The sequence below is a fragment of the Notechis scutatus genome, chromosome 1, assembly GCF_049901735.1.
Source record: "Notechis scutatus isolate UNSWTSFEM ecotype Mainland chromosome 1, rNotScu1.2, whole genome shotgun sequence".
Lineage (NCBI taxonomy): Eukaryota > Metazoa > Chordata > Lepidosauria > Squamata > Elapidae > Notechis > Notechis scutatus.
The window spans coordinates 225,343,205-225,360,490 of NC_142009.1; the positions used below are offsets into that span (position 1 = coordinate 225,343,205).

Sequence of the window (17,286 nt, forward strand, 5' to 3'; positions counted from 1 at the left end):
TACTAGAACTATCAGCATCTCTCACCATTGCTTATGCTAGCTGGCTTTATTAGTAGTTCAGCAATATTTAAAGAAGTACAAACCTCCCATATTTGGCTTAAATCAAGATATGGCTACTTGCTCTGAATAACAAGTGACTATTTAAAAAAAGAATACATTATGTTAATCTGCAATTAATGAACTGAGAAAATGTAATTTCAGATCATGTTTCAGCATGTTGCAATCCTGGCCACCTTACTTATGTTTTTTGCAATCCTTTTACAGGCAACCAATTCCTGAGGAACTTACTTGCAGCTGGCAAAACGAACAAGTCCATCTTTGAACAAGTAGACACGTAGGGGATCATAGCACGTCACGTAAACATAAATTCTCAGGTCAAACTTACTTCCACCAATGAGGTAGGGCTTATGTATATATCTGGAAGAGGGAAAGAGACAGTTAGCTCAAGGGTGGGATTCAAATTGGTTTACCATCGGTTCGGTGGGTGTGGCTTGGTAGGCGTGCTTTGTGCGCGAGTGCGGAGGCGTTCCTACGGACCTTCTCCTGCACTCTCCCTGTCTCTTCAACAGCTGATGCGCGGCAATCTGCTGTGCCGTGTGGTGCAGCTGAGCGTCAAAAGCAGGAAATAAAGGTCAGTATGGAGCTGGGGTAGGTGGGTGGGACCAGCAGCTGATCATCTGAGCGAACTGGTTCACTCCCAGATGATCTTTGGAGCTACCAATTCGCCCGAACCAGGCCAAACTGGTAGAATTCCACTCTGAGTGAACCCAAGAAAGCTCATTCCGGAAGAACAAGCCTTAGGACTGTCACTATACTTCATTCTTTACCCATTACTGACAGAACTGAAAGTTGACTTCTCTTCTACACCATTTGAGACACCCCTGACTAAATTTTCAGAAAATACCATTCCACATCACAGAAAAAACATCATCTCCAAGCTAATTTCAGAAGACACTTTGGTGCGCTAACAATAGTCATTCCATGAGTGCTCTGCGCTTTCACTGAAGGCAAAAGAAAGCATCTTCACAGAATATGGATTTTACAGTTGCAGGAAACATGTTTAGATATATATGTTTCCTTGATGTAGCCCATTACCTCATTGGCAGGAGGAGGGGGAACTACTTCACCAGAGGTTGTAAGGAAAATTTGGCTTACCTTTGCACCAACAATGGTCTACGCTTGGGCAACTGGCTCCATTTATGGATGACTTGTATTCCAATGCCTCTAGCAGAAGCTGGCTAAAAGAGAGAGAGAAAGAAGTACATAACCATACACTGTTATGCTGCAGTTCAAAACTGAAACATCAGAAAAAAAATCTGGAAATCTAACATTAGTACGCAAAAATAAAAAGTCAAGTCTCCCTCAAATTAGACCCAACTTCTGCTGACTACACAGACATGTTCATGATTTGTTAGCAACAACGTAGAAATGTCTGCTACTCACTTCCAGAAAGTTTTTTCAACTTCTCAGTGTAGTCTACAGCTTTGGGATTTCCTGGTGGTTTCCCATCTATGGTCTAATTAAGTATGAACTTGCTTAGGTTTTCTGAGACCAGCCAAGGTCCGCTACATGCTGCCACATGCAAGAACCGTTGTTTATACTGCTGGTCCTAAATAAATCCCTAGTGCAGTCTTCAAATAACAGATAACAGATAATCAGAGTTGGAAGGGACCTTGTAGGTCATCTAGTCCAACCCCCCGCCCAAGCGGGAGACCCTACAACATTTCTGACAAATGGCAGTCCAATCTCTTCTTGAAGGTCTCAAGTGATGGCGCTCCCACAACTTCCGAGGGCAACTTCTGTTCCATTGGTTGATTGTTCTCACTGTCAGAAATTTTCTCCTTGTTTCCAGGTTAAATCTCTCCTTGTTCAGTTTCCATCCATTATTCCTTGTCTGGCCTACAGGTGCTTTAGAAAACAGCTTGACCCCTTCCTCTCTGTGGCAGCCCCTCAAATATTGGAAGACTGCTATCATGCCTCCCCTGGTCCTTCTCTTCACTAGACTAGCCAAGCCCAGTTCCTGTAACCGTTCCTTCATAGGTTTTAGTCTCCAGTCCCCTAATCATCCTGGTTGCTCTTCTCTGTACTTTTTCTAGAGTCTCAACATCTTTTTTATAATCTGGTGACCAAAACAATGGCAGTGAAAAAAAATAGCTTGACCCCTTCCTCTCTGTGGCATAATAATTTAACAGTATTTTAAAACAAAGGGAAATGGTTTGTTTCAATGATGAAAGCAGATGCAATAGAAAAACAATGTAAAATGGCTGCATGAATAGGCGTTGCATTGTCCCATAATGGAGTGCAACAGCTTTGGGAAACTTTTGGGGATCACTGCATAATTAGCTGAGTAGCCTGTATAATCTAAAACCCTATGTGGCTCCAGTTATGCTACACTATATAACCTATTTAGTACGAATGTATAACTTTGAGAATATCAAGTGTTTAGAAAATGGAGAACAAGGGATCAAATACCCTTAAAAATATGGAGATAGGGAAGTCAGGCATTGCATTGCTCAAAAGTCAGCCTTTGTTTAATACTTTACACCTATCCTGTTTCTTTCCCTTGTGACGCTCACTACCCCCCTTTCCTTTGTACATGTTTAAGGACTAATGCCTTCACTAACAACATTCAAAACTCTAAGCCTTTAGGCACTAAAATACCTAAAGAAATATATCAAGTGCAAATCCTAGACAGAACGTGGGGCAGAAGTTTGCATGCTGGGATAGGCAGGGGAGCCACATAGTTGGACCAAAGCAGGAAGCAGGAAGAGCAGGCCCTAGCCAAATTTGAATCAGACCGTCTCTGCACCCTCACCGGCTTCACAATCCATTTCTGACGACCCCCACAATCTTCCCATGCTTTCCTGAGCAGCTTGATATCTTGAGGGAGGATGAAAGACTGGGGCAGAAAGTTGAACTCCTTTCTCCCAAAGCGCACTTGCATTTTGGACACATTTCTCCACAGACGGTCTTTCCGACCAATTTGGAATGAGCCAGGAAAGTGGTTCAACTGTAGATAGGAAATGAGGAGGATTAACAGAGTAAGATGGTCCCGGTCACCTCTGGCTGGTACCATCTCCCCACATTCTGTTACATTTGTGTGAATATCGTTCATACAAGCCCAAATCTATGAATTGCCCCTCCAACAGACAGAGACCATTGCTGGTACATCTATCACAATGGCTGAATTCACAAAAGGCACAAAGCTTAGACAGTGGCTTAACCCAACCATAATAAATTACTTTTGAATCTGCCAATGCACACCTGGTTATCCTAACCAGATCAAGCCCCATCGTCCTGGGGGGGGCTACAGAATCTCTGCCCACTTCCTCCAGCCCTGCTCAGGACAGGCAGCCCTCAGATTACAATGGTAATTGTGACTGGAATCTCCATTGCTAAGCGATGTGGGTTAAAAACCACAATGTCACAGGACTGCATCGCTTAGCAAGAGCAATTCCAGCAGTCCCAGTTGCTGTCATAACCAAAGGACTGCACGGGTCATTAAGCAAGGACCTCATATGATCATGATGCTGGACAAGGCGGGAGCCCCAGCAAGCAGGCCAGTGGGTGAGAGCTACGGGCGGTTGACTGCACACCACGAGCAGGAGCTAGAGCATGGGGAGTGGGTGCTGCAGGCAGGCACTATGGAGTGCAGGCAGGTAAGTAGGTACTACAGGTGGGTGGGCACTGCAGGCAGGCACTACGGAGTGTAGGCGAAAAAGCAGCAGGAATGGGAGCACCTTGCTATGTCCTGTCAGCTTCTCCATTGAACTTTGCTTGTGGGAAGCCAGCAGGGAAGGTCTCAAATAGAGATTGCATGATTGCAGGGACACTGCAATGGCCACAACTTCAAGGACCAATCATAAGGTCCCCTTGTTTGGTGCTATCATAACTTTGAATAGTTGCTGAACAAGTAGTCATAACCCAAAGATTACCTGTATCCCATGAGCCCTCTATAAGATTGTATACTTGGCAAGGGTTCATTATATCAATGGGCTCTTCCCTACTGGCCAGTCAGGCTGCAGTAGAAATAGTTTGAATATTGCAGCCAATCAGTGTTTGGAACACGTCTACTGGGCTGACAAACCTTGGTACAGTACTGGATTTCATAACCAAGCAATTTACATTCCACCTGCTTCAAACCTCCATCTTACTTCTTGGAGGACTAATGGGAAACTTTTGGAAACCACAGGTGACTGAGGTTTAGGTTTCCACAACAGTCACACCAATGAAGAGAGCCTGATTCACTGTTCAAGCTGCCCTTCACCTACTCCAGTATTTAATGGGTTACGGGATTCATACAACACACTGGACCATTAAATGTCTTTGTTAAGCACACTGTGTGAACCAATTATTACACATTGCAGACTTGCAGGCCTCTTTTAAAAGTGCAGCCACTAAGAACCCATGAAGAGGAATACTGCAGCAAAAATCAGGCTGTACATAAAGGTTTTCTGCAGGACGGGGAGGACTAGAGAGAAGATGAAACAAATTACTTCTTCTGTCTCTACACTGAATTTTGTTGTTCAACAAATTCATATGCACTCTGATCATAGCACATACCTTCTGGTGTTCTTTGACAATTCTGAAGCCGGGCGACTTCATATGATGGCCCCAGCAGCCCAGCCAGTCATTATTTCCTATAGGCAATTATGAGAAAATTATTTGAACAAAAATATATATCACTTTTTCTATACTATGCTCAAATAATTTAAATATAATACTTTAAGCATTCCAATTGATGAAATATAAATTTGGAATATTTTCCCTCTTTCACCAGATCGAAGAACATTTTCATATTATAACAAAATTATAACATAGTAACATATCCAGTGCCACTTGACAATTATCTTTGTTTTCTAAACAGATCCCCACTTTCTTATCTACTTATGGTCCATAACTACTGGTTAATCAGTCAGTATATACCAAGTATGACAAGAATTGCTAAATCATGGAAAACATACTTCATTTTTGAACCTCTTTTTATTCTTTTATCTAATATCCTCTTTTCCAGCTGTTTTAATCCCATAATATATGGTAGCAATGAACTTCAATACAAAACATCAGAACCTTGTGGCAGTAACACTCCAACGAAAACTGATCAAAGGGATACAGTTAGGCAGAACAAACTGAAAGTTTTCCTAAAACTTGGACAAGAGTTGTGCAATGGCCATAATTAGAACATTATGTGATTGAAATCTACATTCTCAAAAACCACATGTTTTTAAGCAACGCTATCCCACAGTAACTCAATGGAATTTTGCAAATTCATGAGACCTGGGAGAAAGATTCCATGAAATTGGAATGACTGGCAGATCATTCCCAGCTTGAAGAAGACTCACTTCTGCTGATTTTGAAATGGGACCTGGCGATGGTTTGCTTCACAATGTTTGGAGTCACTGTACTCATTTTCCATCGCAGCATCTTCCTCTGTTCCCAAGGAAGCTTCTCCACTAAGAAGTAGATCCCAAAAACAAAAGCTTGATCAAACCCAAGAAATACCCATTTCTCAAAAACCAATTTGCCATGAGGAAAACAGCGGGAAATGTCTTGGAGAAAATAGCCTTTTGTTATGGAGTAAAGAGACCAAAACTATCAAATGAAGGAGAAGCCCCTTCAAAGAATTTCCATTGCATATCTATAGCCTAATGGTTCTCAGTCTTATATATATGTCCATTTCCTCTCTTTTCCTAGAATAGATAGATATCTCTAGCAATGAATCATTAGAATCATTTGTAACCTGGGAGAGGGGAGTAGAGAAGAAATAGCTGCTTCTGCCAGATCATGCCAATCTGTTTACAAAGGACTACTTTAATTCAGTTTCTCTCTTATTTGTTACACTAAACTCCCTGCTCTCTATTCCCCAACCTGCATGCAATTCACATTGTCCTGAACTTTCCACAAACAACTCTTTCTCTTGCCAATTCCTACATTAGCTGGATATTTGTAAAAGATACTAGTTTATACTGCTGATGTTAATTCTCTGGGCCTTGGAAAAATCTGCTTGGAGCCTGGCAATCAACCCAAACTTCAGACCAGAGTGCACTAGCTTTTTCTGGTAGTAAAATAGGTACACCACAATTGAGGGCTTTCCTATCTAGTGCTAATCCTCTGGAACAAAATGACTGCACCCCAAGGTTTGAAAAGGCAATTTAAAAAAAAAAAGGCTTTTGTGAAAATAATCTAAACATTAATCTCAAAATTGTTTTAATTCTTAGGAGGTTACTAAGGCAGGCTCTGCAATTTAACAATCATCTTAAACTGGATTATAATGTGTTATTGTATTATTTTCTGATGCTTCATTTTATTATTGTGTTCGATGCCTGGTACATGAAAAATGAATGTTTAAAAAAAACCCTCTACATTCTTTGTTGTGGTTCAGATTACCGGGACTGGGTTATGAGGAGGCAGAAGACTAAGATTAGAAAGTGGACCACACAAAGCGATATTGCGGCCATAGCAAGAAGCATGTACAAAATTAGCATTTAGGATGGGCTGCTGTGATGACTAGGAATGTGAAAGCACCCAGGCTTAGCAGAGCAAAACACAAATGTGCCCATTACTGCTGCAAAGAAATCTGTGACTCATTCAGTCTATCTGGGACAGATCAAAGAAGAGAGTAAAATGACTCCATCTACTGGGCTTGGTAAATGCATATAAGAATTAACAATCCTAGTAGCATTCGCTTCAGTGATTTCAGGAATCTATAGCTCCAAGAATGTACAGTAAGCATATGTAGAGTTAAATATCTCTCTCCTCACATCTTTATTCAACATCTTTGTTTAATGAATGGGAAAGACCAGAGCTAGTTTGTATCCATCCCCTTGTCAATCCTTCACTTTGTTACTCTATTGTAAGCTCCACTTTTTATACCATCCTCAATATCTTTGGCACCAATGCTACTTGGAATGGATTCACCTTACCTCTCTCATCCCGGGTTCCAAAATATATGGTAGAAGGTACATTGGGGAAGAGGCTGTGTGCAAGAGCTGGCTTGGTAATTCGCTCTTGGCCTTCAAGTGGAGGCACTAATCCCTCAACACAAGTCCTATGAAAAGAAACAGATTTGCTTAATTATATGGCTACAAGAGAAAAGAAGCCAAAATACATATTAAGCAACCTTGGGAAAGCCAGCAGCACACTATCTTTCCTGAGTTCCTGTTGCTACTGGACATAGTTTTATTTAATTGCCATGGCCTCCAACTAACATTGATAAAAATGTGAGTTTTGTTTTGGCCGAGAAGTACTGGGTTAGAAAACAAAGGAATCTAAACTATTTTTCAATCCATCTACTTATCAGCCCTATTTCTTTTTGTGAAAGCACAACTTGTCCAAGTTGAGATTCAGGAAGGCAAACAGAAACATGCATGTATCCATCATTTGGGTTTACCTACATTGTTTGGGTACACAGACAAGTTCATGAAATCAAGTTGAACTTGGACACTCTTCATTTACTAAATATTTTATGGACTGAAAGCAGCATAATTCGTGTCTGGCACTAACCTAGATATGATAGCAACAGAACCATTGACAGATAAGCTGGATGATGAGGAACCATCTGATTCACCTGAAATGAAAAAGAACATTAATTCACACTGGCCAGCTTTGATGCAGTTTGATTAAAGACAACTTGGGCTTTGAATAAAAGAAAATAATTTACTCAATACTGCATCAGAATATATCATTAAAATGCAAATCAAGCCAGTACATTATTTTCTTTAGAGCACAACTAATTAGATATTGCAAGAAAGAAATCTTCACAAGTAGATCAAATTATCTACACTTTAAAGATAAACTCAAGCTAGTGATAATTATGGCCCTAACATCTCTCAATTCTTTTATTAATTTCTGCCCCTTGTTATTATATTATGGATTAATATGTAAGGGATATCCAACTGTAAAGATTACTGCTATGATGATAATAATTTTAACTTTTTATTAGATGTGAGTTGTTCTGAAATCTTAGTAATTAGAAATGTAGTCCTTGGATGTAATCAGTACATCAACATTCTTATTTCTCTGCTTATCACACTATTAAATGTTTGTTCTCTAAAAAAGGAATATAAATAAACATTAATGACCTTCTCCATCTTCCTCTTCTCCTTCCTCATCTTGACTGCAAGCATCTTCTAAGCCATCTGGAAGTTCTTCTTCCACATCTTCTACTTCTGCTTGATCTAGCAGGGGAAGATTGACTACAGCTCTACAATACAAAGATTTATTGTGATCAAGTGGAACTTTCTGAGTAGTTTATACTTATTCCCATAATCTGGCTAATGAAGGAAACAAAACAATTCCATCTCAATGTCCTGAAGAGCTCCCAGACAAGAGCAAATGAAGTTAAGGGGGCATTTCCCCCCACTCAAAATACATCCTTCTCCTCTCATGGCTGCAATTTATTCATATACATGGTGGAATTAAGTATATAACATATCATCATATTCTCAGGATTAGATGCAGTTTCACTTATCTGACCTTTTTCTGTACTGATATAAATTCCTCAAAACAAAACATACACCAAAAGATATAGTAGAACCATATACTGTAGCAGGATTTAAATTAGGATACCATTCTGCAATCTAGTACTCCCTAGGATGATCGGACGTTACAATTCCTAGAAATATAGGATGTGTAGCCCCAACCTAACAAGGAGCATTGGCCAGGTTGTGAGATACACATGTAACAATAACAGAAATAGGATATTATAGACCCCATTTCCATCCAGTATCATGCAGTAAAGAGAAACATCCGATACAAATAATTGACAGCTTATAATAATCTTGAAAAAGAACACTATCCCTATATAATAAAGAGAATGAGGCAACGATACTTACTCAGATTCCTTCACAGTAGGCTGCCCCCACTTTGCTTCCATGCTTAGCTGAAGAGTGGAAATTTTTGTCTCTACCTCAGAGACTATCATTCGCGGGGACACCTCTGCTGTTACCACCTGTTCTGTGATATTCACAGGGGTATTGACCAATTGATTCAAGATGCTATGGTTGGGCATTTCAGAATTTGAGGTGAGGAAACACGTGTCAATACGCTTAGTGCAGACATCGGTACTTTCTGTACTTATAAGGCTTTGATGGCGGCTAATGGATTCTAAATTCAGGGGTCTGGGAACTGGCACTTCCTTTGGAGTGATCTGGGCTACAATATGTGGTTTCCACCGATTGAACAGATTGGCATGGAAGCTAGCATTCATAAGGCAAGAGCTATCAATGCGGTGACCAAACTCACTGTAAGTACTAACTTTTCGGATACCGCTTGCTGTTAGTTTCCTCATGGCTTCTGTCAACCGTGCATCTTGTTCTTTCAGATTCTGTGATCTAGTCTCACCATCCTCAATGGGCCACAGTGACCATTCTGATTTAAGAACCATGCCGTTGTGTACAGATGAGCGAGGAGATTTGGCACAGCTTTGCTCAAAAGTTGAGTTGCTGTTTTTTCCAAGTTTCTTTTCAAGATTCATAGGGCAGCCATCCCCATTTCCCCCAGAATGGGTCCAAGAAAATCCTGGAGGTCTTGACAATCCTTTGAGCTTCTTATTTTCTGGTGATAGCGGTTGTTGTTGTTGTTGTTGTTGTTGCTGCTGCTGCTGCTGTAAAGGCACTTTTGCACTAGCTGGCCTCAGAAAAGAGTTGTTGTTTAGAACTGGTCTATATGCACTGGAGGTTTGCTTCCCTGAATTGAGGAGAAAACCCTTTGACACTGGATTGGAACGCTCCCCAGCTGTGCTTGGCATAAGAAATGGATCCACCGTGGAAGACGACATGGTGTTATTGAGGACAGAACGATAGACGGGAGGTGGGACACAAAGAGATTTCTTCTCCAAGGTACTGGGCTGGAAGCAGATGGACTCAAGTCTCCGATAGGGCTTGTGTCTAAAGTAAGATCGTCGATAAAGCAGGGTGCTCCCAAGGAAGTTTGGGAGAGAATGGGACTGAGCTGTAGGTGGGCTCTGGAGCACTGCCTCACCACATAACGACTCTGGATATAAGAGGTGGGGATGCTGGGAAGAGATCCCTGAGTGGGCTGAGCATTCGTCTTGCAAAGTGGTCACATGATTTTGTTCCAGCTGCCAAACAGGCTTCACTTGCTGTTTAGCGAGGTACCAAGACTTGCTCTTGTGGAGCTTTGCTGTGAGTGGTGGTACTGACAGCCCTGGTGAAATGCCCACCTGGAACTGGTTTCTTTTTTTGAGGCTTAGGCTATAGGCATCTGGCCCTGCAGAGGCCATGTAGATCCATCCCACACCTTCAATGATCGCAGGTTTTGAACAGGATTTGGTCAGAGCAGCATTTTTACTATGGCCAGCCTGAAAACAAAACAGCACAGATATATGAAAATGTTGAGCTGATCAAGAGGAAAACATCAATGATGGCATCATTTTCATTGTTACGGTGATTAAGGAATGACAAAACCATGAACCAGTAACACAGGTTATTGTTCACAAAACCTGCTGAAATAAATAGAAGTTTCAGGAAGGTTTTGGGAAAAACAGTCAAAGTGTGCTTATTTCCATAAGGCAATGTACTGTAACATCTTCAGTATTGTTTATGAGGTAAAAAAAAACCCGGCTTTCCTGTTTCTAAATCTTTGATTCCTGCTTTCATATTCTGCTAGTCATGATTTATCTATAACTTATTATTTTTATTACTTTTGAAAGAAGGGTACTCAGTAACATGACAGCGGTTCCCAGTTGATCATATCAGCTCCAACATTTAGATGCTACCTATAAGCTCCATTCTCCAATAACAAAGATGTGCTTTTAAAAACAACAATAACACTTGTCATCCGAATATGCCACAAAGACCTGACTTAACAGGTAATATTAAAGTATGACAGATAAATTCAACTTTGCATATCATGCTAAGTCAACTCACATGATGGCTTAACATTTTGGTCAAGCCTAAAGTTCCTATCCTTGGCTAACCAGTCAATATTTCTTCTATGAAGTTGTTATGGCACAGCTGGGATACAGCACATACAAGTGCAGTGTTTCTTCATTTGCAAAAAGGTAAATGTATATATTCAAGCAATCCAGTCTCACTATGCCTAACAAATATGGGATTTGAAAAATCAGATATATCCCCCAAAGCAGGGGTCCCCAACCACGGTCCGCGGACCGGTCCCGGTCCGTGAACAAGTCCTACCGGGCAGCTGGTTTGCTTAGCGCCGCCATCTTTTTGATGAAAAAGTGCTTCCGGTGAGCTTTTCCGGGTAGAAAGCTCACTGGAAGCACTTTTTCATCAAAGATGAGCGCGAGCGCTCGGTGAGCTTTTCCTGGTAGAAAGCCATTTCTACCCGGAAAAGCTCACCGAGCGTTGATGCGCCGCCATCTTTTTGATGAAAAAGTGCTTCCGGTGAGGTCACCGGAAGCACTTTTTCATCAAAAAGATGGCAGCGCCCAGCTGATGCCGGTACCGGGCCGTGGCGCCCAGCTGATGCCGGTACCGGCTGCGGCATAAAAAGGTTGGGGATCACTGCCCCAAAGCATGTCCATATTGCATGAGAAGGCTCTTTATGTTGATAATTATTAGCTGACACTTTGATAATCAAAGCAGTACCAAAATGGAGCTAATTGTTCAGAAAACTGTACTGTTGCCTAATGCATCCTCTTTAAATTGAGGAATCATCTCTTGCTTTCCCATTTGTTTGCACTTAAAGAAAAACTGATTCTAAGATTAACAATGACAGTCTGGATGCTCCTTCTCTGTGGATGCCTCCTGGTGCAGTGGCATGCAGCCCCTTGTACCATGTGCCAAGAAAGGCAGAAGGAGGGAGGCATAAACAAAGCTGAATTCCATTCTCTCAATTGCAGCCATCAATATGATGCGGTTAATGGAGATTAACCTCTGTATTTTCCCTTTCACAGCTTCATTTTTTACCTGGTAATTTTTTAGATGCTATAAATTAATAAATTTGTTGGAGGGATTCATCATAGCATATGCATTGAAAGGAAGATACATATTGATATAGAGGAGTATCTTCATATCCATTTCTGTGTAAAACTGTTGCTGTTCAAGGTCTTTCAACAGACATATAATCTTCAACATATAAAATATGCAAGGCTATGGGAGTCAAATCTTTTTCACAAAATATTGTATTGCCTCATTTCAGGAATCTTATCCCCATCAAAATTCAGCTTTTAAGTTCTTGTTGAAAAGAGCAACCTTTGATCTCACAACTGGCTTCAATAACCACCCCAAGCAAACTGTTTTTTTATATCAAAACAACTGTCAACACTAACATTCTAGAATAAGAAATTATCTACTGGTTGCATACTGGACTGGGCTACATCTATTGATCTCTTCCAAAAGAGCCACTGAATAGCTCAATACATTAATCAACAGAAGTCCCCTAAACCTCCTATTTCAGACCAATCAAGGTTTATCGACCATCAGCCAAAAGCTTGCATATTTGAGAATAGTATGATTATAAGACTACAGGAATCAGACTAGAAAAGGAATATGGGAAAATATTTCAGAATGTCTGAAAACAGATTTTAAAAATTACAGATTTATAAGAATGATATCAAAAATGATAACAAAAAATGGATTTCCATATGAAATCACCTGAGGGGGTTATACAAATAAGGAATCAGAAGAGTACTTCTTATTGCAAAAGGGACATGTTAAATTACTGAAGTTGTTCCTGAAAGGAGACAAAGAGAAAATGATTGGGAATCAATTACTGTAATGGGACATTTGGTGGGATTAAAGATTAAGATTTTAAAAAGTAAATGGAAGGAAGATAAAGCAGATTTATTTGACCAGGGTTAAAATATATATGTTGTGGTTTCTGGTAGTTATTAATAGATTTTTGTTTAATCAGGACTGAATGATGAAGCTTTAAAATTTGTTTAGAAATGGTGAAAGACTTGTTTTGCTCAGAGAAAATGAGAATTTGGAATACAAAATAGATTTGATAAAGTTAAAATATGTTTCTACTTCTAGTAACTCTTAATACATCTTTTGTTGATGAAGACTGAATGATGAGTTTTATAGTTTGGTTACTGATTAAGGGTAAGATATGGAAATATTTTTTATATTGTCTGGAAGAGGGAGGAATCATTTTTAAGCATCTTTTATTTTTATTTTATTTTCCCTTTTTGCACCTTTTTTCCTTCTTTCCTTTTTACGTCTTAATCTTTTATCTTTGTATTTGTAAACTTTATTATAAAAAAAGCTTCTGAAAATTGGTTTTCTATTTTATACACATTGTACTGAAAATGAAGATTTGCAAAGAATGTTAAAACAGAAGATGAGGATTAAATAATAATTGGGCAGCCAGTAGATTAAAAATGGGCATTGTATCTAATCATTTATGAGTATGAACAAAAAGGCTATCATAAGAGGGAGATCACTTTCTTCAGGAAATTAAAGGTGGGAAGCTGAAAATACTCCTAAGCTCTATTCTCAAACTTGGAATGTATTAAAAAAGAACTGAACATTTTTTTAGATAAAATAATAACACAAGAATGGGATGATTTGTAATCAATGGCAGGAAGTTGTCTGTTTTACTGGTCACCTTTAAAATGTTTTGGTAGAAATAGATTTAAATCAAATTAAATTGGGTTAAATTAACTCTTCTAAAGATATTGGTTAGTAACTCTTAATATCAATTATTAACTCTTCAAAAATTAATTCTAAAAGATATTAATTATTCCAATCTTAAATAGGTCCAGAGGGGTTTTATCACATTTCCCATTTTCATGTTTCATGCAAAGTATAACAAAAACAGAGATGTCCCTCCCTAAGCATGATTCCTGAAATATTTCAGAAGGTAGTTGTAAGAGTTAGAGCTATGGACGCCTTATACAAGGCTTTTGTTTGATTGGTGCCAAAAAGTGATTCACTTAACAACCACAGTAAAAAAGGCTAAAAATCAAGTCCAGACATGTAAACATTCACTTAATGAATGCATCATTTAGTGATCAAATTTCTGCTCCCAACTGTAGTCAAAAGTCAAGAACTCCCTGTATTATATTGGTAAATCAGATAGTTTCTGATAGTTTCAGCAAAGATTTCAAACAGCACTGACCTAAAAAGTGTTTACCATTACTTTCTGTAAGTGCATGGTAGAAAAGTGACAACTACAATTTTTAATAAATACTTCTCAATGAGAAGCATCTCAATAGCAAACTGTATGGAGGGCAGAACTGCACCCCAAAATTAACGTCACAATAGAAATGCAGTACTGCCAAATATTTAGTTGAGAATGAGCAAATCTATTAATCTTTATTTAGAAGTCCAAAGATATTACTCCAAATAAATATGCATAGTGCTAAGTAAGATTTCAAATGTCAAGCTACTGCACCAAGTGTATCATTTCCTCAGTCTATCTTTGATCTATTCACAATTTGGTAAGATATCCATACAAAAACACTAAATAGTTTTTGCATTTAAAGTATAAAATCCTATCAATATCTACCTGTCCCTTTAGAAATAAAGCTGAGGCTAATAACTCTAACAAGACCATTTTTAAAGGAGGCAGCCCTATCCCCTACTTATTGTATCTTTTATCTAAGCTTTGAAAACAAATTAATACTGTTAGTTTTGAAAAATGTTGGTTAAAGTAGCAGTTTCTGACCTTCTTAAAGCCTATTAAAAAATCAAACATTTTGATTTTATACTATGGTTTCCATTAATGTACAAACCATTTATGTGAAAACCAAATTGCTTCCTGGTACTCCTGTAAAATAAAGAAAAAGCTGTAAACGTTTAACATGTTCTAACTCGCCTTGACATCTATAACTCAAAAGAGTGAGTTAAAAAGAGTTAACATTATGAATTAACAGATGAATTAATTTTCTCCTAGGCTCAAGCAAAATGAAGGGCTTCTGTAAACAAGATTCATCTCTTTTTTTGACTTCTGTAAACCTTCTGCCTGGATGCTACCTTTTTAATAACATGAGCTGCATTGGTAGCCTTAAGCAGTAATATTTACTGTAATTGCTGGAGATGTAATAAGTGAATCCTTGGGAGCATATATTTTCAAAAGACACTCCCAGCTATGAAATCTTTTCCTCAGAGAGGCCATCTGCCATCTATTGTTTTTAGCTATTACCTTAATGTGCTGCTTTAGAAGCAGTTGCATATGCCAGGGAAGACTTATCGTAATACTATAAATCAATTCATAAACACATTCCATTTCTCCCAGATTGAAGTTTCTAAGCTCAGGAATATGCCATCAAAGACCAACTGCACAGAATTGAATCAAAAGAGCAGTGTTGCCTTAATATAGTGTCTAGAGACTTCTCGGGTAATAAACAAGTAATAAAAAATAAAATTTGAACTTGAGACCTAATCAAACCAATGTTCTTATTTTCCTCCTGGAAGTACTACATATTGAATCCACTTTGACTGTGGAGACTAAGTGGAGACTTCCATTAGTCATCGGAAGTTGAGGAAAGTGAGTTTTGCCAAATCCTCTTTCTACACAATTCTACACTCACCATTCATCTGCTCTAGATTTGAAACATGTCTCTGAATATGGGAGGTAATACAAGGATGCTATTATTTCAAGGTAAGCTACTTTTCTCCTTGAATGGTTTTTCATAAGGCTTAGTTTCCAGATCCTAACCAATCTCATCATTTTCCTATAAACATTCTCTATTTTGACAACATTCTTTAAATATGTCCATAACTGGACTAATTATGCCAGACACAGTATGATTTCTAAAAAGTAATACGGTGTGATTTTCATCCTATGGTTCTGTTAATGTAACTTAGAACCGTATTAACTTACTCAATTCTTATTAGCCACCTACATTTTCCACAGGAGCCTAATATATTGAGCTATGCCCCAAATAAAACATTGCAGCTATTAACAAATACAAAACAATGTCTGCATCAATGACAAAAAGATTATTAAGAACAAAGTAATGACCAAGAAAATATAGAAGTTCAATCTCCACTTATAAAAGTACTTAAACAAGTCATTCGTTTTGGCAGCTTAATTTCACCATGTCTAAAAGAGAACATCAGTAGTGATGCTTATTATGACAAATGACCAAGACTTGAAATAATTACAAGATTCCTCCCCATGGAGAAGAAGCCTATAAAGTTGAATATCACCTATTGAAATGATAGAATACATTGTATCCCATGGATACAATGCTTGCTTGCACTATCATTCCACCTGTATCTTTCTCAGACCTATTGTATGAACTAGCTTGCCTACCCATGTGTAGAGTTTGCCTTGCAACAAAAGGATTAATCTTTTGTGAATTGTAATCACATATACTGCTGATGCAAAGGATGGCAAAATAATTATCCAAAAGGGAGGGGGGAGTTATTTTTGACACTTTTGAGGGCAAATAACCTAAGATCCCAAGCTCTCCCTAATTTGCCCATCCTGAACTTAAAACTTAACTCCTCAATATAAATTTGGAGTTATTTTTTTTTTACATGAATCTCTCTCAAATTACTATGCAGTAACCCTAACTGCCCTCAAGACACGAGGGAAGGAACAGTATGACAGAATAACAGCATTGGAAGGGATCTTAGAGGTCTTCTAGTCCAACCCCCTGCTCAAGCAGGAAACCATTTCAGAGAAGTTGACATCCAATCTCTTCTTTAAAATCTCCAGTGCTGGAGAGTTATAACAGATCCCATCTCCCCACCACCACCTTGGAAAGAAACCAAAGGTCAAGTCTATAGGAAAATAAGCCCGGGTTCTGTATAAATCTATATAAAGGAGAATAATTCAATAAAAGAGAATGTTTGTAGCTCAGGATTGAAATGCAATCAAGTCTTTAGTGCTTTCCGAGCTCGGTTGTTTTCTTGCAGATCTTTCATTATCCAAACTAGGTAACAACATCAGTGCTACTTGACTGGTAACGTTACCTAGTTTGGGTGACGAAAGGTCTGCAAGAAAATAACCGAGCAAGGCCCTCCCTCCCCCTATATTTTTTAAAATAAATAATAAATTCAATAAAATCTGCCCAAAAGGGAGGAGTATTGTCCAAGGGAGCTCAGACTACTTGTTTCAGGTGGACTCAATTCCACCGGGTATTTAAAGCCGGGCGCTTCAGCCTCCTCCAGGCCAAGGGCGCTCCGGGAATTCAAGATCCCGCGGAAGAAGGAAAAGCGGATCCACGACCCAAGACCGCGGTTAGAGGGCCCGCACCCACTTACCGGCTCCGGGGCAGGCGCTGGGTTAACCCCTCCGGCCCAACCCGATCCGCCTGCTGTTACCATAGAGACACTTCCGGCTAAGGCGGGACTAGAATGCCGCCAATGGCTGTTCCTAGCGTTCGGCCTCTTTGCCTAAAGG

The 17,286-nt window shown here is 39.2% G+C and overlaps 1 protein-coding gene across 2 annotated transcripts in view; it reads right to left on the bottom strand.

The window, feature by feature from the left end:
* TTLL4 (tubulin tyrosine ligase like 4) overlaps nucleotides 1–17,286 on the bottom strand; it is a 33,655-nt gene that overhangs the window by 16,047 nt on the left and 322 nt on the right. The window contains exons 1-10 of one of the 2 annotated variants that reach the window (XM_026665564.2): nucleotides 17,148–17,274; nucleotides 8,835–10,321; nucleotides 8,082–8,203; nucleotides 7,504–7,567; nucleotides 6,924–7,048; nucleotides 5,343–5,453; nucleotides 4,564–4,640; nucleotides 2,816–3,010; nucleotides 1,156–1,238; nucleotides 289–417 (exon numbers count right to left, since the gene is read on the bottom strand). In XM_026665564.2, the coding sequence (XP_026521349.2) occupies nucleotides 289–417; nucleotides 1,156–1,238; nucleotides 2,816–3,010; nucleotides 4,564–4,640; nucleotides 5,343–5,453; nucleotides 6,924–7,048; nucleotides 7,504–7,567; nucleotides 8,082–8,203; nucleotides 8,835–10,321; nucleotides 17,148–17,210 (2,456 nt within the window). In that variant the 5' untranslated portion in view covers nucleotides 17,211–17,274. Of the gene's footprint in view, nucleotides 1–288; nucleotides 418–1,155; nucleotides 1,239–2,815; nucleotides 3,011–4,563; nucleotides 4,641–5,342; nucleotides 5,454–6,923; nucleotides 7,049–7,503; nucleotides 7,568–8,081; nucleotides 8,204–8,834; nucleotides 10,322–17,147; nucleotides 17,275–17,286 lie in introns of those variants that run through there. The other variant, XM_026665565.2, reaches the window with a different exon arrangement.